Here is a 21963-nt window from a genome sequence, read left to right as displayed (position 1 = left end):
CCCGTGTCCCCTGCATCGGCAGGCGGACTCTCAACCACTGCGCCACCAGGGAAGCCCAGTAATTCTCATTTTAATAAGGAAATGGCAGAGAGAAAATGAAATGGTTTTCATAATGTGGGATTACCAACCAATAAAACAATCTCTCTCCCTACTCAGAACTATAAATATATCTGCTGAGTGTAGGAGTACATCATGCTGTAAAAGAATAAGCTCACATGGAAGAGCATCTTATTCCCAAATGGAAAAGATACAAGGACTCTGGCTTGATTTCATTACAAGCTCCACAGGCTACATGCAAGCCCTTTGTTCCATACAAATGGTTAGAAGTGGTAATACTTCTAATTTGATTTTTTTTTCCCCACTAAGTCATGATTTCTTTATACTTGGCAATTACATACTTATACAAAACTGATCAAACTTACCTGAATAAAATAAATTTCAAACTTTTGTTGGAATGGAACCATTGCACTGCTAACCGCTCCCAGAAGAACAAAGATGTCAGCTTTTATTATCTCACCTGCATTTGTATACATGAGGCTATACTTCACCTAAAAAACAAAATGATACTTCAAATATACCTGTTTCCAATACATTTCTGTAGCTGTATTAATAACTCAGATTAAAAAAGCATGTATCTAGGAGGCAAATCCTTTCCCACTTCTCCACGTGTTAAAGCTTTTCTCTCCTGTCCAATCGGATTATGGGAAGTGTTACCTCAGCATCAGCCCCAGCTGACAGACAGGGGCATCTAAGCCTTTCTGTGCCCAATTACATAAGTTCCAAATCAGCTGGTCTGAGCAGAATGTAATCAGCCTATCTGTGCAGGTAAATGTGCTAAAACAACAGCAGTGGGGCTTCCCTGGTGGTCCAGTGATTAAGACTCTGCACTCCCAATGCAGGGGCCCAGGTTTGATCCCTGGTCAGGGAACTACATCCTGCATGCCGCAACTAAAGGAGCCCGCATGCTGCAACTAAAAGATCCTGCATGCCACGACTAAAAGATCCCGCATGCCACAATGAAGATCTTGTGTGCCGCAACTAAGACCCAGCGCAGCCAAATAAATAAATATTAAACAAAAAAACATGGGGCTTCCCTGGTGGCACAGTGGTTGAGAATCTGCCTACCAATGCAGGGGACACGGGTTCGAGCCCTGGTCTGGGAGGATCCCACATGCCGTGGAGCAACTAGGCCCATGAGCCACAACTACTGAGCCTGCACGTCTGGAGCCTGTGCTTCACAACAAGAGAGGCCGCAATAGTGAGAGGCCCGCGCACCGTGATGAAGAGTGGCCCCCGCTTGCCACAACTAGAGAAAGCCCTCGCACAGAAACGAAGACCCAACACAGCAAAAATAAATTAAATAAATTAATAAACTCCTACTCCCAACATCTAAAAACAAACAAACAAACACAACAACAGCAGCAACAACAAATTTTGATGTATCCTTGTAAGTTACTAGGCTTGTGGAGAAAAATCACACGATTATTTCAGAGACAAAGAAGCGACCTCTGATGAGACAGGATAAAGGGAAGTAGGAGGCCAAGACAAGAAAAGTGATACCATCGGATGGCCAGAGCCCCCTTTGGAGGGCATCCAGTTACCCTTCAGCACCACGCAGCTTGAGTCGCCCACAAACAGAGCAAACTTTCAAAGCCAAATTGGGCGCCTACCTCAAGGATGATGTTAGTGCAGATTTTATCATGCCCAGCCTCGACAAGAACCAGCGGCCTCAATACATCAGTGTCAGTGTCTTCCAGTCGGGTTAGCGTTTTATTTAGAGACTGAATGATGATGGACTGAACAGTGATAGGGACCTGCAAAGTAAAGTCCTGGATTACTAAAGACACACCACAACAGAGGTGAATGGGTTAAAATAACGAAAAACTTGAAACACACCTCCACAGATACACCACCAAGAAGGGAAAAGCGTGCTATAGAACAATATGCATACTAGAATTCCACATTTGCAAAAACACAGATATTTATATGTAAACACATGAATACATTCACAAAGAAAATATCTGAGAAGGATATACTCAAAATGTTAAGTGATTGCCTCTGGAAATATATTCACACAAAAATGTGTACACAAATGTTCACAGCAGCATTCTTAATAGCCCAAAACTGAAAATAACCCAGTTGTCATTCACCAACTGATGAATGGATAAATAAAATGTGGTCTATCCATACAAAAGAATATCATAAATAAAAAGAATCATCTATAAAAATGAATGAAGCACTGACACATGCTACAACATAGACGAATCCTGAAAACACTGTGCCAAATGAAAGAAGCCAGACACAAAGGACCATGTACTACATGATCCCGTCTATAGGAAATGTCCAGAATAGGCAAATCCACAGAGACACAAAGTAGATTAGCGGTTGCCAGGGACTGGGGGAGAAGGTTGGGGTAGAATGAAGGGTGACTGCTAATGAGCACAGGCTTTCTTTTTGGGGTGGTGAGAATGTTCTGGAATTAGATGTTGGTGATGATTGCATAACCTTGTGAATATACCAAAAACCACTGAATTGTACACTTTAAAATGGTAAGTTTTATAGTACGTGAATTATACCCCAAACACACACATACACACACACAAACTCCCATCACACCATCAAATGCACACATACACTCACCTCCAAACCACAGCTCCTACTGATAAACGCACTCACTGTATACACGTATGTGCCCATTCTTCACACAATCCCAGGGTCCATCCTCCTAAAGCCCCACAACCTCTCTGAATATATGCTTGACCCAGTTTACACACAACTTCTACACACACCCTTACACACGCACACAATGGGTGGTGGGATCATGGGTAAGAAAAACAGAGACAAATTTTTAAAGCAAAATCAGAAAGTCCTGGTTAGACCAATGCTATTAAAGGACATTTTTCACTTATGGCCATTGCCAGCAGAGTGACAAAGCACCAAGCAATCCTTTAAATGGCTCAAACCTCTAGATATTTTGGCCTCTTTGTACCATGAGACAAGTCTGATGTTTGCTCTAAATGCCTGCTCTTAGAAACCACTGTTTAGGAAGGAACCTAATTTATATCTAGTTGTTCATATTGCTCTGAACTTTGCCCTCAACCATGTACTATGTTGTTTATAATTCAAAATTATTAAGTATTTAAGCTGTAATTTTATAGATAAACAAGGAGTTCTTATGTACTGCTCCCATGACCATGAAGACCGGCAACTATCCTCGTAAGTCAAACCTCTAATATAAGAATGTAACGTGGTTCAGAAGCAAAGACTAGATGTCATGTGATGGAGTCGCAGGAGGGCAACACCAGTCACCACAACGTCCTCTGCATAACAAGTCGCACCACTGGGTTTAAGAGTTACACAGGGGGCTTCCCTGGTGGCGCAGTGGTTGAGAGTCCACCTGCCGATGCAGGGGACACGGGTTCGTGCCCCGGTCTGGGAAGATTCCCACATGCCGTGGAGCAGCTGGGCCCGTGAGCCATGGCCGCTGAGCCTGCGCGTCCGGAGCCTGTGCTCCGCAACGGGAGAGGCCGCAACAGTGAGAGGCCTGCATACCGCAAAAAAAAAAAAAAAAAAGTTATGCAGGGAGTCCCATGCTACCGATTAGCTCTTAAGCAAGTCATCAAAAGATAACCCTGGATTCCTTTATCTGAACATGCCCTGATTCAGCAATGATACTGTGTTCTAAGAAAGTGCACACCGTTCCATATCCTCTGATGGAGCCATTCCCATGGTGTGTGGGTGTGGCTGGCAGAAACCGAAGGGTTCAGTTGGCTTTGTAAAGACTGATGGATAAGTATAAGTGGAAAGAGCTGCACTAGTATATCACCATCCACTGGACCAGACACAAGAATGAAAATGGTACGGCTCTTCTGGTTTCCTGAATGTCCTATTCAATCATATCCCATTCCCAAACTACCCACTGGCAAAGAAGTAAAGCATACTTAACAATGAAACTACAGGGCCATGACAATCTTTCATTGATGGTTCAATAGATATTGACAATAATTCCAAGCAATCACAATGGGCTTCCATTAAAGGGGAGACTGGATCCGATTTTTATATTCCTCATCCTCTAACAGACCTTGGAAGCTGCATTTTAAAAGAATTTAAACACATCCCTGATATTAGTTGATATCCTTCGGAGCACAAGCTTTGGTGTCACACAGATCTGAGTTGGAAGTCGCAGTCTGCCACTTCCTGTGTGGCCATAGGACGCAAAGAGAGAACGTGTGTGAAACTTCCAAACTCAGGGCTTGGCACACAGTAGAGCTAGTCCAATGTCATGGTTAAGAATAAGGTCTCTGGAGCCAGACAGCTTGGTTTCTTGTCCCAGCTCTGCCTCTTCCCCGCTGTGTAGCCTTAGGCAAGCTAAGTCATCCCTTTGTGACTCACATGCCAGAGTGCCAACAACAGGACCTACCTCCTAGAACCACTGGGACAACTAAAGGACTGCAGACACACATACACTTGGAACAGTGCCCGGCACATAGTAAGTGCCTTTGAGTAACATCCTATTATCCCTCACAATAGGTCTTCCCTTCTTGATTGAATCAATCCTTAGTCATTCATTCAATTAACACATAACCCACTGAGTGCCCAGTACCTACTAGGCACCATCTTAGTACCAACACTATATGGCGTACAGGGCAGTTGTCCCCACAGACAGTTCAAGCTTTGAATGCTATAATAAAAGCACTTTTTAGTGGCTGGAAGTATTTGAGAGCTAGTCTATTATATGACTTTCAAACTGGGTCCCTGGGAGCTGTAGGGTTCCTCACAGGGACCAAAAAAGGAGAAAGATGGGGAGGTCAGGCAGGTAAAAAGGCTTCGGACCCCACCCCTGCTCCAACTAGGCGCTTTGTTTTTTGGGTTTTTTAAAAAATTAATCAATTTATTTTTATTTATTTGTTTTTGGCTGCACCGTGTCTTCGTTGCTGTACGTGGGCTTTCTCTAGTTGCGGCGAGCGGGGGCTACTCTTTGTTGCGGTGCGCGGGCTTCTCACTGCAGTGGCTTCTCTTGTTGTGGAGCATGGGCTCTAGGCACGTGGGCTTCCGTAGTTGCAGCACGCAGGCTCAGTAGTTGTGGATCACGGGCTCTAGAGTGCAGGCTCAATAGTTGTGGTGCACAGGCTTAGTTGCTCCACGGCATGTGGGATCTCCCTGGACTAGGGCTCGAACCCGTGTCCCCTGCATTGGCAGGTGGATTCTTAACCACTGCACCACCAGGGAAGCCCCAACTAGGGGCTTTGGATTCAATCCATGTTACACACTAGGGAAGGCTCTCCCTTCTTTCACTTGAAGAAGCACTATAACTGAAATAAGTTTGAAAGCACCTTCACAGATGAGGAAATCCAGGCCCACACACAGTATTGTGAAGTCCAAAGTCACACAACCATTCCTTTCCAAATGTCTACCTCAAACATGTTTGTGTCCAGAGACGTAATGAAATCAATCACAGTGGGTACTGCTGTCCGCAGTGCTTCCTGCGTGCTAGTTGCTGCACCAAGCACCGAGTCTTACATTATGTGCATTCTCTCCCTCGAGCCTTACATCAAGCCTCTGGAGCAGAGACCTACCATCCACTTGCAACTGGGGAGACTGAGGCATATGTCACACAAGAAAACAACAGCAAAGCTGACTTTTGAACCAAGGGCAACCAATTCCACAGGCTCTGGGAGACTACGACAAGGCCACTGCCTTGGCCTCCTTAGGGACTGTATTCACAGGCAGGCACAGGGTGCAGCCCCAAGAGTAAGAGGTAGATCCACCATACTTCTCACTGACATATCTGCAAAGAGACCGTGGCCTCCTGACCACAGTTCTATAGGGCCCCTGAGCTGGAGCCATAAGGCTTTGAATAGAACCTACCTGCAACTCAACACTGGAAGCTACACTGAGAGTGCTCACCTCCTACACAGGTGTGTACATTCACTGGGCAAAAGGTTTCTATCTTCTACACTGGACAGACAGAATCCTGCGAGCTAGCCAGCTCTCCTGACAAGAGGCCAAGAAGATATCAAGGGATGCCCTGAAAGCACAGAAGCCAATCACACCCACTGTCAGTCAAGACAGCTACATCATTTAAACATGAACAAGTGTGGACTACAAAAACTAAGGAATTTGAAAATCTGACCCTTTTGTGATAGCAAAAGGATGGTCTACTAAGGAGTTTCCCTATTTCATTTCTGCTTGCTTTTTGGCAAATGTTTTTGTTATTGGCAGTAAGGTACCCTTCTGACCATAAGGGTATTCATTTCAAACGCTCCGAAGTAAGACAATAATTCCATTAAGAAGTACTCTTACCTCTGTTCCTGAACCAGGCACCTAGATAAAAAGAACAACAAATTTTGTTAAGTACAACAAAAAGAAGCATTTTTATTGCTTTTTCAGGCCGTGGGTTAAAGGGCACATTCATCTTATTAAAGACTTCTCAAAGAGGAAAAAAGAATTTCCTTAATCAAGACTTGCCACCTATATATTTTTGTATCTGTCATAATAACTTTACATTTCCCTTCTATATTCATTTCCTTCAGATTGGGAGCTCAGGAGACCAGCCCAACAGAGCTAGTCTCAGGAAGCCTCCACGCTTCAGTGTAATTGTGCAGTATTTTCCATATGGTCATCAGTGACATAACACTGTAGGGAAGACATGGCTCCCATCCTCCTGGTCACTTGCGCTGCGCCTGTCCTCATTGGAAGGACACCACTGCCTGCCCAGGCAATGTCCAGTCTCCTAAGTGGCCTTCCTGCCTGTGGCCCGAGCCCCCTCGGGGCCAGGCTCCTGCCTCCCCAGTACAGCCGGAGCTCTTTTCCTAAAGGGCTCCACCTCCCTTCATTCCTGTCCCCACATCGCCAATCCCACTTCTCTAACCCCAAGATGCCCTATTAGGCTAATGGGAGCTTTGGGGAGGGGGATGAGTGGACGTGGGGCGGGGGGGGCTAAGCTGAAAAAGAACTGTGCCTGCACGCCTGAGGGACTGCTTCCAGGACAACTGTGAGAAGTCACAAGAATTGGAAGAATTCACAGGCATAGATGGCTGACTTTGAGGAGAGAGGGAGAGGGAAAGGGCAGGGAGAGGAAAGATTCAACTTGATTTTGAAAACTGAAGCCCAGATAAATACAGGTGCCATGGACGCCCCCGTCACCACACTCCGGAAATCAGAAGGGGAAGGGGGCTTTCACAATAATCATATGGTTTTAAATCACTGAAAAATGTCTTCTCCCCTTGCAACCCTTCACATCACCCACCAAGCAGGCCAGTGGCCTCTCATCTATTCAGTTCAGGCTTCAGTCACCGTAACCAGGAAGAAGGGGCCTCTTCACACAGGGGCCTCTTCTCCAGCAAACATATTTCCTGTCCTTTCCTGGGCACTTATTTCATCTGCCAACCAGAAAGATAACTTTGTGGTGCTAACATGATCATTCCCGTGACAGACATTAAGATGTTTTTATAATTCTAAAGGTTTTGGTTATTAATAAAGGTCTTTTTAATTCAGGAGACAGACTATTGGTTACCATCAAAATGAATGAAATCCAAAAAAAAAAGGAAGCAAAATATGAGCTAACTATATAAAAATAAAAATTATTTTAAGTGATTATTTCAATATCTTTGGTATCAGTATACCAAAGAACTGGAGAAGAAAAATTTTGAGTGTCAATCATGTATTGAAATGATGCTCTACTTATATTTTAAAAGGGTACAAAGAACAGAAAATAAATCCAATGAATCAAGTTTCACTTCAAGATAATTCTTACCCTCAAAATTTTAGGGCTGCTGTAATAAACCAGGCTCAGGGTTTCAATTTCTTTACACTGTTCCAAATTTATCCTTCTGGTGCACTTAACAGCTTGGTTAACCAGAAATGCTGGAAATCGTAGCATTCCCAAGGGAAAGGGAAAAAAATTTTAAAAACAAGAAAAACTTTAACTGTCCAACAGTAACTAAAAAATTGTAATCTAAGTAAAACTGCAAAGTTATGACACAGACATAATATGCTTAATATAGGGTTTAAAAAAATATTTTTCAAATACTTAATACATTCACATGATTCAAAATTCAAAAGGCACAAAAAGATATTGAGAGAAGTCTCCCCCCAACCCTTGTCCCCCAGCAACCACCAGTTCCCTTCCCCAGAGACAGTCAGCATGAAGTTTCTTGTGTATCTTTCTGGAAATATCCTATGCAAATAAACACATGTATATATATATGTATGTATGTGTATATATGTATATGTATGTGTGTGTGTATAAAATTTTTTTTTTTTTAGTATTTCTTTCCCCTTTTGGAAACAAACTCACAATATATATTCTGCCCTTTGTTTTCTTCACTGAACAATGCATCTTGGAGTTCAGTCTATCTCAGTACATGAAGAGCTTCCTCCTACTCTTTTTAGGGAGAATTAGTATTCTATTATAGACATGCCATAATTTATTCAACCAGTTCCCCACTAATGGAAGCTGTCTCCAGCTTTGCTATAATAATGCTGCAATCTATTGTTTTGCATGTGGGCCAGAGTTTCTGTAGGACCAACTCCTAGAAGTAGAAAAGCTAGGTCAAAGGGCATATTCATTTGCAATATTGATACATAATACCAAAGTGCTCTTCACAGAGACCTTACCAATTTTTAGTCCCACCAGCAATATAGACAAGTGCCTACTTATCCACAGACTTAAATTTCTTTACGCTTTGCCAATCCATTAGGTGGAAACAGTATCTCAGTTTCGCTGGGGTTTTTTTTTCTCATTAATTTTTTTGGCTGCACTGGGTCTTGGTTGCTGCCTGCAGGTTTTCTCTAGTTGCGGCGAGCAGAGGCTACTCTTCGTGAGGTGCACAGATTTCTCATTGTGGTGGCTTCTCTTGTTGCAGAGCACAGGCTCTAGGCACGCGGGCCTCAGCAGTTGTGGCACACGGGCTCAGTAGTTGTGGCTCATGGGCTCTAGAGCGCAGGCTCAGCAGTTGTGGTGCACGGGCTTAGCTGCTCCACAGCCATGTGGGATCTTCCCGGGCCAGGGCTCACACCCATGTTCGCTGCATTGGCAGGCAGATTCTTAAATACTGCACCACCAGGGAAGTCCCTCAGTCTCGTTTTAATTTACACTGTTCCTTTGTGTGAGCAAGGTTAAGCATCTATTCAATAGAACACATTTTCCTTCATGTAGCAAGTGTTGCTTCATTAGGCCACATACTATCATCCACAGCTTAGCAGGTTTCTGCATAGTGAGGCTGGCTAAGGACTGGAGAGCCAGGCCTATTGCCTTCCACTGCCAAGAGGGTTAGTCCATGGAGTCTATGATGCTCCTGAAGGAGAAGCAGGACCCATGGGAGGCAGCTGTATGGCTTGCTCCACCACCGCCTGAGTAAGAAACTGAACGTTTCTCAGTTTCCTCATCTAAAGAATGAAAACAACCCTCCCTTAGAGGATCATTGTAAGGATCACATGGAAAAACACATGCAAGCACTTAACACAATACCCAGCATACAGTTAATCAGTGTTAACTACTGACAAACTTTAGCTCCAGTGAGGAAAGAACTTTCCAACAGGGACTTCCTTGGTGGTCCTGTGGTTAAGACTTCACGCTCCCAATGCAGGGGGGCCCGGGTTCGATCCCTGGTCAGGGAACTAGATCCCACGTGCCGCAACTAAAAGATCCTTCCTGCATGCTGCAACTAAGACCTGCTGCAGCCAAATAAATAAATATTTTTTTAAAAAAAGAACTTTCCAACAACTGGAAGAGTTAAACAACTTAATTGGCTGGTTACAGGTAGTGAGTTCCCCATCATTGCAAGTGCTCAGTGACTGCATGTTGTAGAAAAGATTCCGGCACTGGGTGGGAAACTGAACTATTCAACCTTTGAGGCCTCTTTCAACTCTAAGACTCTCTGTTTCTAGTTACGAAGTCTGTTTAATTATGACTACTATAAATATAAACTAAGAACAAACTCTGCAGAGAGGAAGAAAAGTGCCCACTCTCTTACCTGCAGGGTTATTATCGGTGCACAGAGATGATGTAAGGGGAGAAGGAAATCTCAGAAATGAATGTGAAGTCTGCAGATGAACCCCATACTGCAAACAGAACAACAAACAGCTGTCACGGTGCTACCAAGGTGTTCCTTCAACACTTACTGCACACCTACTATGTGACAGGCAGCACTGCAGGCATCGGGAACACAAGGGTGATTAAAAAACAGATGTGGTCCTTGTCCACAGGGAGCTTACCTCTAGCTAGCTGTCCCACCCTTTTCCTTTTAAGGATGTGTGTTTCTGTGTACGCATGTTACTGCATTTGCAGGCTTTTTTATTCTAGGCAATTTTATTTCTATTCCACTGGAAGGGTATGTAGGAAGCTGACACAGGTGACAGCAAGCGGGAAACAAGCCCTGTCCTTCACTAGAGCTGGGAGTATAAATTCCTGCAATCTTTCTGGAGAGCAATCTGGTATCGGTATTTTAAATTCCCATTCATTTTGACCAAGTTAACCCGTTTATAGGAACATATCCTAAGGTTTAATCAGACAAAAATATATGTATTTAGGGACTTCCCTGGTGGCGCAGTGGTTAAGAATCCACCTGCCAATGCAGGGGACACGGGTTTGATCCATGGTCCAGGAAGATCCCACATGCCACGGAGCAACTAAGCCTGTGTGCTACAACTGCTGAGCCTGCACTCTGGAGCCCAAGAGCCACAACTACTGAGCCCGTGTGCCCCATCTACTGAAGCCCGCACGCTCCAGGGCCGTGAGCCCCAACTACTGAGCCTGCATGCCACAACTACTGAAGCCCACGTGCCTAGAGTCCACGCTCTGCAACAAGAAAAGCTACTGCAATGAGAAGCCCGCGCGCCACGATGAAGAGTAGCCCCCGCTCACCGCAACTAGAGAAAGCCCGTGCACAGCAACGGACCCAACACAGCCAAAAAAAATTAAATAAATAAAGAAATAAATAAACATATATATATATATATATATATATATATATATATATATATGTGTGTGTGTACCTATAGGAATGTTTATTGTGGATTATTTACAATAGCAAAAACTAGAAACGAATGTCTGTTAAATAGAGGAATGACTCAATAATAAATAACGACACATCCATGGAAGGAATACTTTGTACCAGTAAAATATAGCTCCAACACTAGCTCCTTCCTATACCTATGTTTTCCTCATCACTTAAATGGAGACAATGACATATCCTTCCCAGGGTTGTGTGCAATGATGTCTAAAAAGCTCTGCACAGTGCCTGGCACATGGGAAATTCTCAAGAAATGGTAACTTTTATAGTGACACAGGAAGATGCATAAAATTTGCATCTTTGTAAATTTTATTTTTTTTTACAAAGAAAAAAGCACTTTGCTGCATCTTTTGAGGTGGAAAAGAAAAAATTCTGCAGAGACAAATGCAAGCTTACCACAGAATAAATGCCTCAAAACCCGATGTTATAATTCAACTACTCAAGTTTAATTTTCATGATCTTTGATCTATAGGCACGCATGTTAAGTTTTTTAGTTTATAATATGAATTCTATGTCTCAGGAAAGCCCGTTTACTGGGAACAAACTGAAAAGTTAACTTACAAAGACAAGATATTTGTGACGGGATGAGTGGACTTAAGTTCCTGGCTCACCTCATATTTTGCAGTATTTGGAGCATCCGGTTTGGTTGTCAAGGAAACATCTGATTCTGCATTCGATGAAAAACCATCTGATGTTTTCATCAATTTATCAAAATTGCTTTCATCAGGCACTTCTGGATTAATAAAGGATAATGCAGGTTTATCTGTTTTTAGAAAAAACATTTTAGATCAGTATAAAACATAACATGTATAGTATATATAACATGTAGTATTTTGGAAACAACTTTCAGTAGCATTAAGGTTGATGTGAAGACACTAAAGTGTCTCTTTTTATATTCACTTTCTCCAAGATTTCTTGAATCTTATTAAATAAATAGGGTCTTTCTCTGTTGTGGAAGCAATGGTTTCTAAAGCCTACAGGTAAAGAGCACAACAGAAACCAATAATAATCAATCTCTTTCTCTGGCCCATAGACTGAGGCATCTGCTGCATAAACCTCTAAGGGGCAACTCTCTCCAGATGGCTATGGGAATGAAAGACCCTGTTTCTACCCTCACACAGCCACCTCCAAAGCCCAGGAGGATAATGTGCCCTGTACATGAGAGGTGGGAGGAGGAGGGAACAGGCTGGTCTGTTCACTGGGCCTGTTATGTCAGAGAACATGACAATGACTGACCAGTCATTACCTCAGATTACAAATCACAGAGCAATTGCCTAAATGTTCAAGTGCAAAGGAACAAAACTAAAATATAAAGACACTCTGAGAAGACGATAAAGTTAGGTAAAACCATAAATGTGTCTCTGATCTTTGATATCTTGATAACATTTTACACTCACATGTACTTTGGAACTAGACACCTAACTGAGCTAAATGCTCAGATAAAAATAAAGATCCTGGGGCTTCTCTGGTGGCGCAGTGGTTGAGAGTCCGCCTGCCGATGCAGGGGACACGTGTTTGTGCCCCGGTCCAGGAAGATCCCACATGCTGCGGAGCAGCTAGGCCTGTCAGCCATGGCCGCTGAGCCTGCGCGTCCAGAGCCTGTGCTCAGCAACGGGAGAGGCCACAACAGTGAGAGGCCCGCATACCGCAAAAAAAAAAAAAAAAAGTAATAAAAAAATAAAGATCCTGTTCTCACGCAAATATTCTTAGTAAAAATAAAAGAGAAAAAGGGAACCTGAAACCAAAGCTGAACCTGATTCTCAACTATTAAATCAGGAGGAAATAAAGTAAAACACACACACACACACACACACACACCCCTAAATAAATCTAGATTCCTACGCACGTCTATATATTATAAACACCTTTGAAATAAAGTATGAGATTTCAAAAGATAACTACACAAGCACAATTAAAGAAAACGTGCATGGCCACAGGTTTATAAAGTTACTTGCAGTTGTCTGTGGAATGGCCTCAAGATAAACTCTAGCCAAACCACAGAATAACTGCTTTAAATCTAACAATGGGACATTTTTCCATAAAAGAATTTTTAAAAGAAAAAAATGTTCAGAGTTTCACGAAGTATATCACCATCAAATACTTACAGTTTGTAATGTGAATGCAGAAAATAGATGGATTGATTTGGTCAACAAGTTTAAATACTCTCTGAGGTGGGTCTGCTGTAAAATTCAATGAATAGATGGCTGCTTTTTGACTACAAAACTGACTATCACCCCTGAAAATTAAAAAAATAATAAGACAAAGTTTTAAGGCAAATGCACACAATCTTAGCAAGATTATTTAAAAACTGTCAGATGCTTGCACTATACTATGTTAACAACTACATGGAGGATATTTATGAAAGTGCGATGTTAGAATTGAATCCACTCTTATTTAGTTTATTCAGTGTTAAATTGTTTGGCATTTTAAACTTCTTCCTCTAACAGTGAAAATATGAAGACAACTAGAATCCCCTTTAAGAAAATCTTGTCAAGTATGGAATATAGATCAGAGTATAATTTTCATGTAAATGAACCTTGCAAACTCTGACAGAATCAATTACATAAAATTTTGCAGAACTTCAGATTGTTTATAAGTACCCAGAATGGATCCAAAATTCCTAGTCTTTAGAATAAAGCTGTCTTCACAAAGGATTGTGAGAATGAGAAAATGTAACGTCATCTGGAAGTTTCGGGGTTTAGAAGTTACAGTATAGATAAGTCTTCAACCAATCCCAGACTTAACAAACCCTAATCTATTTGATACTAATACAGATATGGCATAGAGATATAACAAAAATGAGATCATATTACATATTGCTTTAAGGCTTTTTTTCACTTAATATATAGTGCCCAATATTTCCCATATCAAATATGTTTTTGTATTATTATACTAAATAGCTTCATTGTATACCAATTTATTAAGATACTCCCCATTTTTTTAACCAATCCTCTACTGTTGATCTAGGCTGTTTCTAATTTTCCCCAATTATATATAATGCTATAATGACATCCTTGTACATACATTTTTATTAATATCGCCATTTATTTCCTTAGGCCATATCTCCTGAAGTGGAATTGCTGGGTCAAAAGGTAGGTACGCATAATTTAAGGCTTCTGAGACATACTGCCAGATCGCCTTCCAGAAAGGCAAGATGCATCCTTACCAACACTGTAATAATAAGAGCGCGTATTTCCTGTACTCTTGCCAAGATTGGATATTATCATTCAGTTTTTACCCTTTGCCAATTTCATGGGCAAAAGCCTGTTACCTCATTGCTTAAATTTGAATTTTCTCTTTTACTAGTGAGGTTAAATATTTTTCCATATAGTTTCTGCTCACTGGTATTTATTCTTCAGTAAGTTGACCATTTTTTATTAGAACGTTTGTCTTCTCATTGACTTATAATAACCCATATATATATTTGTTTGTTTGTTTGTTTTTTTGGCTGCGTTGGGTCTTCGTTGCTGCATGTGGGCTTTCTCTACTTGTGGCGAGCGGGGGCTACCCTTCATTGAGGTGCACGGGCTTCTCATTGCAGTGGCTTCTCCTGTTGCCGAGCACAGGCTCTAGGTGCATGGGCTTCAGTAGTTGCAGCACGCGGGCTCAGTAGTTGTGGCTTGCGGGCTCTAGAGTGCAGGCTCAGTAGTTGTGGCGCAAGGGCTTAGCCGTTCCGTGGCATGTGGAATCTTCCTGGAGCAGGGATTGAACCTGTGTCCCCTGCATTGGCAGGCGGATTCTTATCCACTGCGCCACCGGGGAAGTACCTGATTTTTTTTAAAATAATGAAGTTGTCGATCTTTTCTTTTATAGTTTGCCTTTGGGTTTATGCTTAAAAGACATTCCCTAACCCAAGATTAATAAATGTTCACCTATATTTTTCATTTGCTCATTAATTTTTTTTAACGTTTCTATCTCTTGGTAATTTACTTCGATGTAATGCTATGAAGCAGGAACCTAATGTTTTTTGTTTTTAAATAATCATCCTACATCATTTACTGAATGATCCAACCTTTACTCCACAGAAATGAAATACCATATTTACATTAAATACATAAGTAGAAAAAAACATAATACTTTTTTTAAAAATTAGCTGGTGTAAAATCAGTACACACAACTGATTTTTGGCCTTTCTATTCTCTTCCAATGACCTACTAATCTGTCTTGAATTAATACACATTATTTTCATTATTATAATGTTACAACTGTTTTAAACCTAGAAGTTTGCTCTTCTTATTCAATAACGTCTTGGCTGTTCTGTTTATTCTTCCAGATGAATTTTAGAATCATTTTGACACATTATCCCTCTCCCATCTGACTAGAATTACATTATAATAAATTGAAATGTATAAGTAATGATTCTTCCCATCCCACTACACAGACTGTATCTCTCCAGTTATTCAAATGTTTTATGTCTTACTATATTTTGAAGTTTTTCTTCACAAAAATTCTGAATAGTTAAGTTTAATTCTAACTATGTTAAATTTCTATTGGCGTTATGAATAGAATCCATTTCCATTATATTTTTTGAATGTTTATTGCTGGGGTATTGATTTATTTTGTAACTGGCCTCTTTTCCAAATGCTCTGTATAGTTCTAATGGTATATCAGTTGTTATTGTAGGCATAAAGAATATTTTTGAAAAACCGTGAGTAGTATTAATAAGAAAAGATCCAGCACTGAAAAATCTACGAGTCCTACTGGGCCTTAAAGGATGAGTAGGAATCAGACAGAAAGGGAATGGGACACTAATCCAAGTACAAGAATGACACTGGCCAAGGATGGGTAATGTACTGATGGTATTTGGAAAACAGAGTACCAAAGGTGGGCTGGATGGTGGATACCAGACGGGGTTAGTAGGAAATAAGATCTGAAAGAGGCTGGGATGGATATGAATCCAGGTTATGGATTCTGTAGGTAATGAGAGTTTCTGAAGGTTCTTTAGCGAGTGATAAGTTGAGGCGTGAGCTTATGAAGAGGAAGAAAGTAGGAATGGATAAATATGAGGGCAATCGTAAAAGACAACTCAGCACAATGGGACTCTTCACCCCTCCCCTTCCGAGTCAGGCAGCTCTCCAATCCTGTGCAGTGAATCAGTATCACATCCATACATTTCTCTTTAGTCCCACTGTCACAACCTTCAGGGGTAAAAGAGAGGGCACCTATTAATCCTCATCTGCAATAGCTTCCTACTTGGTTCCCTGTTACCAGGCCTGGGCCCTGTGACCTACTGTCCATGCTGCTGCTAAATTTATTAAGTTGAGAATCTGATCACCTCACTTCCTGGCCCCCTGAAGAATTCAGGAAAAATCCAAACCCCTCAGCATACACACAAGGCCCCTCAGAATTTGACCCCTGCCATTCCCCACACTCCTCTGGCTCCACCCTTCCCTAGCCATGCTGAGTTACCTGCAGTTAAGGCAACAGGCTGTATTCCTTCACCCCCATGCAGCTCCCTCGGCCTGGAATGCCCTTCCTGATTCCGCACTGGCCAACTTCTACTTGCTCTTCAGAACCCAGCTCAGTTATTTTCTAGAAAGACCTCCCTACGCCCACTCTCTGGGTTAGATGCCACTCCTCTGAGTTCTCCTAGTGTCTGGGGCAGAAACTGCCATCCACTCATCTGTCTCCCTTATTCATGAGCTCTTTGAAGGCAGGACCATGTCTAACTCATCTTTAAATCCCTGGTACTGGCACACAGGAGGGCTCAGGAAAGGCATGGTGAGATGTGAAAGACGGCTTTAGATGTGAGAAGGCAAGGAAGAGACAGTAGTCAGGGTAGCCTCCAGGTTTCTGGCCTGGATTTCTGCCTGGGTACAGAAAGTCAAAAGGGGATACTTGAGGGTCAGTTAGGGGTGGAGGGGAGAAATTCATTCATCCATTTAACTAATTTTTAATGAGGGCCAACTATGTGGCAGGAGCTGTGCTAGGCACTACTGGTAAATGGTATATAAAAGATAATTCTTACTCTCAAGAAGCTTACATCTAATGAGGAAAACAGACATTAATCCAATAATCTTAACAATAAATTTACAAGTTATTGGATGATAGGACTAGCTGATGACAGTTCAGCAAATGTAAATAAACTTTTTATGAGTTGGAATGTACATAACAAGAACACACAACTAATTAGGACTATTAGTTTTGATTTCAGTATTTCTACACTTCATATTCAGGAGAAAGTCACAAGCAAAACTAACTCAAAAAATTCTGAGGTCCTCTCCTGAGGGCACTACGAATTCAGCTCTAACTTCTAAACCATGAGGTCCACAAACCACACCCAATTTTGTAAATAAGTTTTACTGAAATGTAGTCATGCCCATTCATTTACATATTGTCAATGCTGCTTTTGCTCAACAATGGCAGAGTTGAGAAGTTGCAACAGAGACCATTATGGCCTGCAAAGCTTAAAGTATTTATTATGTGGCCTTTTACAGAAAAAAGCTGGCTGACCCCCATTCTAAATAGTCTATATCTAAAATTACAATACTGGCTAAATTTTTTAAAACAATTACATTCTAAATAATGTTCTCAAATCAGAGCAGATACCTTACTCTCAGGCTCCTGGTACTTACTAAGACAGGAAAACAGAATGATTTTCAACAAAGACTGAACCACAATGTAGTCCAGCTAGCCAGAAAAATAATCTGACTAGGGCTTCCCTAGTGGCGCAGTGGTTGAGAGTCCGCCTGCCGATGCAGAGGACACGGGTTCGTGCCCCAGTCCGGGAAGATCCCACATGCCGCGGAGCGGCTAGGCCTGTGCACCATGGCCACTGAGCCTGCGCGTCCGGAGCCTGTGCTCCGCAACGGGAGAGGTCACAACAGTGAGAGGCCCACGTACCACAAAAAAATAAAAAATAAAAAATAATCTGACTACAACACCCCATGCTCCAAGCATTTTTACAATATCAGAAGTAGATTCAATTTCCCATTGGGCAATAAAATTTCCCATGGGAAAAACACATCACGCTTCCAAAAAGCATTCAACCTATCAAGTTTCAATCGCTAAAACTTGATACAAGACTAAATGTAAATTAGCTATCTCTGAATAATAAATTGGTCCCATCCTGAATAAATTAACCTCTCCTAAGTGCTGCTATTTTATCTGAATTATGAGAAGCAGATAAATCAGAAGAGATTATTTACCTTATAATCGACTGGGAATGTCATTTTCCATTATTCTCCTAGACAATGTGAACTGTGAGAATTCCCGGTAGATTCGTCCATCAGAAAAGTATAAACAAAGCTTTCCTATCTATTTAATTTTTTGTTACAAGTATTATGTCTACAACAAAAGCTGTAAAATTAAACTGTACTTTTAGGCTATACAAGAGACTGATTCACAGATACAAAAATGTGACACCTTATCTGTTTACAAATCACAGTGAAACGTAATTCAATATCTGAACACAGAGATTTCATTATACCCTTTGTAAAAAGTACACTCTTCTCTTTTGCCTGAGCTATCATCTGGCTGGATGCAAATAAGGGATAGACACTCTTGTACATATTGGTTTGGACAGCATGACTTCTGAATGATGCAAAATTCAGAAAATCAGGTTTGCGTTTTTCAGCCTGGGGGATTTTTCACTTTCTGTCCCAAAATTTTATAATCTTGGTCCAATTTTATCAAACCTGCATGTGTCACAAACTTACATGACAACTGGGATTGAGCAGGCAGAAAAGATACTGAAATCCACGGAGCTGCAATCAGGATCACAACAGCAGTTGACATCACACAGTGCTGGAGACAAGTCACAGACACACAGAGCAGCAACTACAGAAACAAGAGAGGTGGGGTGCAGAGTGTCACAATCAGCAGGTAGTGACTGCCCCTGTGCCACTGCAAGGTACCAAAAATTCATCTCATACAGAAGGTCCATTTTACTTTTCTTATTGCACTTTGGGGGAAATTTGTGAAGTGAAAATAAGTCAGTTTGAGCACTCCTCCATCCAAGGTTTCCCCAAAGTGGCTAATCATCTGACTCACCTGGAAAGTTCTGTTTGTATTCTACCTAGAAACACTCCGATTTGGTAAGCTAACTATGAAACCAGACACCTGTTTCTCAAAAACTTTCCAGGTGATGCTGATAATTAAAACAGGTTTAAGAACCAGCACAGTAAATCGATTGCCTGACCAAAAGAACCACCAGTTTAACACTGCAGACTCCTGAGCCCCTACTCCAGAGATTCCAATTCAGAGGAAGGGGCCACTTAAGGCTGCCAAGAATCAGGGTTCTCTATCTTGTTCCTCTCCTCAGACGTCAACTGCAGCTTTGAAGCTGAGCCCACATTCACAGGCTATTGGCCAAGAATGAAACTGGCTCAAGTTCTTTGTATTTGGGATCCTAGAAATATCTTTCGTAATTCAGACAATAAAAGCATGGGAAGAGGTAGGAAGCCCCACTTAGCAAATTTTAATTTTTACTAATGATGACTACCTGGATTTTTAATTCCCTATTTTAGTCTGTCAAACAGGGGGGCAAAAAACTTTTAAAGAGATAGCAGAGCATGGGAATGATAAATACTGAACTCATGGTAGTTTAATTACTGCTGGAAGGGAGGGAATAAGATCAGTGCTTCAATCTTACCTGTAATGTTTTTTCTTTTTTTGAAAAAGGATTTCATGCACAAACAAATTTAAAAAAGGGATCTCAAGCAAATGTTGGTAGACAATACATACAACATTCTTATTTGCATTTATGAATTATTTTACAATGTTTTCCTCTAGCCAAGGACTCCTCTGTGTGCTTAGAAGTGTTGAGGCACCCTGCCTTATGTGTTCAAAATTAATGTTGATTTGTTTTACAAAACTTAAAGCCTTTGTAGGTAGGTAGCTATAAGACTACTAGGGACAAAGCCATAGTGTTTAATAACTTAGGGAAAAAAAAGGTCTCTATCCATGTGAGTATACTTAATCAGCCAACAAGTATCTGTTGAGCACTCCCAGGGTCTAAGTAGCACTCAGCTGCTCTTCCAAGCCTCTTCACGTCTACAGGGTACTAATGAACAGAGCTAACATTCAAGATGAAAGTTATCATCCTTCTCTTCCACCTGTAACCCATTCTGCAAATGGCTGCCCAGTTCTCCACTCCCAGTCAGTCTCCTGCTACAACACGTACCCAGGGTGTGACCTAAAATCAGGCAAGTAATTCACTAACATGAAAAATGGGAATAATCCAACATCCTAAGGTTGTTATAAGGATTAAATGAGATACATCACAGATGAAATGCTTAGCACAGGGGCTGCTACACAGTAAGCAGTTAATAAATGCCAGCTGTCATTTATTATCATTACTTGCACAGGTCTAAACAGAGGCCCTTTAAAAAGACAAAGGAAAGTGTAAATTCATCCTCCCATTTTGGAAAAAACAGCCCTGAACACCTATTAATGATGGTTCATGAACAGCTTCATTTTGGGGAGAAAGTGCATTAACAGATGAAATATTTACATGGATAAAAGACAACTCAGTCCAAAAGATCTTAGAGAATTTCAGATATTGAATACTCTGCTGTATTCTGTCCCAATTTATCACTTAACTTCCCTACTAATTCATCAAATAAATAGTTTTGATATAAAACAAAGCTTTTTTTTAATATTGAAATAGCAAATATATTTCTCTGTACTTTTTCTCAGGACTACTCATAATTTATAAAGGAGAAATAATGGTTCATTAACTGAAGTCCTAGAGTTCAGAATGTCAGCCAATGATGACTTTTCCATCTACTAATATTGAACCTTACTCAATTTAAGAAAAGATCTTTTTCTCTTAAGAAGGGATAAAAAATACTGCATACCTATTGGAGTTACAGTCAGAGGGCTTAAAAGGGATTTTTTTGAGATCACAAACCTCTTTGACAAACTACTCACTGCTACGAACTCTCACCCCAGAAAAATGCATATTCACAAAAGTTTGCACTCTTTCTTGGAGTCACAGCTATCCCCTGAAGTCATCCATGTCGAATCAGATTACTAAATAGTCACCAAATGTGTGACTCAAGGATTAGATCACTTTCTGAGAAATATGTCAATTATCCCTAAAGATGAATCTTGAGAAGTGGATATAATCCCTCACCCCATAACTTCCCACCTCCAACTCAACACAGGAGGAATCCTGGGTTCTTACAATTCAAGTCAACAGACAGGGGCCTTGACCTAGTCACTTTCAGTAAACTAGACTTTTTGCGTCTCTTTTTGATAAGTGAAAAGTTCAACGTATCCTATGCACTTAATTCCCACAACTGTCTACAAACTTTCGATTTAATTTCGTTTTCAGCTGCAAAGCTGCAAGTATTCATTCATTATCACCTTTAGAGTTAATGTTATCCAAGACCACTGCAAGTACTTTCAAAGCTTTTTATATTGTCCCACTTGGGCTCTCTGAGCCTCGGTTTTCTCATCTGTCTGACTGTGAACAATAACATCTACCTCTAACGGTTGTTGAGAGAATGCCTATGAAACACTTAGCAATGCCTGCACACAAGTGGTCAATAAACGTTAACTATCATTATTATTACATCCTCACCCGGGCTACCACCCCCCCGCAGTCTGGATCACTGTAGATCCCCAGGAATTGGCACTTGGTACCCACCGTCCGTGACCGGGGTGGGCCTGGGGTCGGAGGAGGGCCTGGGAGCCCCGGGGATTTCATGGGGCCTAGGAGATACAGCAGGTCGGAAAGTCGTCGGGGCTCGCTTCGTGGAGTTCAGGGCCTCCGTCGTCACCACCGGGGTGTCCCCGGCCTGGGCGCTCACGGAGGCCCAGCAGTCCAGGAGCAAGAGCAGGAGCAGCGGGAGACCCCGCAGCCCCATCACCCAGCGGAAACCCGCGCAGCTAGCAGCCAAGGACCGCGCGCTACCTGGCAACCGCGGCGCCTGGGTGCGGGGCATCACGGGAAGGGTCGCGAGAGGACGCGAGAGACTGGGGGCGGGGGGCGGGGCCTGGG

At 41.8% G+C, this 21963-nt stretch overlaps 1 protein-coding gene and 1 non-coding gene across 2 annotated transcripts in view; one reads left to right on the top strand and one right to left on the bottom strand.

Moving 5' to 3' along the window:
- The window catches only part of TCTN1 (tectonic family member 1), a 27533-nt gene extending 5704 nt beyond the window's left edge, over positions 1 to 21829 (bottom strand). The window contains exons 1-9 of the mRNA XM_007448735.1: positions 21610 to 21829; positions 18674 to 18794; positions 13121 to 13251; positions 11627 to 11778; positions 9978 to 10065; positions 7757 to 7866; positions 6304 to 6324; positions 1671 to 1814; positions 423 to 548 (exon numbers count right to left, since the gene is read on the bottom strand). Coding sequence (XP_007448797.1) covers positions 423 to 548; positions 1671 to 1814; positions 6304 to 6324; positions 7757 to 7866; positions 9978 to 10065; positions 11627 to 11778; positions 13121 to 13251; positions 18674 to 18794; positions 21610 to 21829 — 1113 coding nt within the window. The remainder of the gene's footprint in view (positions 1 to 422; positions 549 to 1670; positions 1815 to 6303; positions 6325 to 7756; positions 7867 to 9977; positions 10066 to 11626; positions 11779 to 13120; positions 13252 to 18673; positions 18795 to 21609) is intronic.
- TRNAG-CCC (transfer RNA glycine (anticodon CCC)) lies at positions 857 to 928 on the top strand. Its single transcript has one exon. It is a non-coding gene; the product is annotated as a tRNA-Gly (tRNA).
- Positions 21830 to 21963: the final 134 nt, after the last annotated feature.

The sequence above is a fragment of the Lipotes vexillifer genome, unplaced genomic scaffold (genome assembly GCF_000442215.2).
Source record: "Lipotes vexillifer unplaced genomic scaffold, Lipotes_vexillifer_v1.1 scaffold21, whole genome shotgun sequence".
In the NCBI taxonomy this organism is placed as follows: domain Eukaryota; kingdom Metazoa; phylum Chordata; class Mammalia; order Artiodactyla; family Lipotidae; genus Lipotes; species Lipotes vexillifer.
The sequence above is the reverse complement of the archived record's forward strand: the minus strand, read 5'-3'. Positions and strand labels throughout refer to the sequence as shown.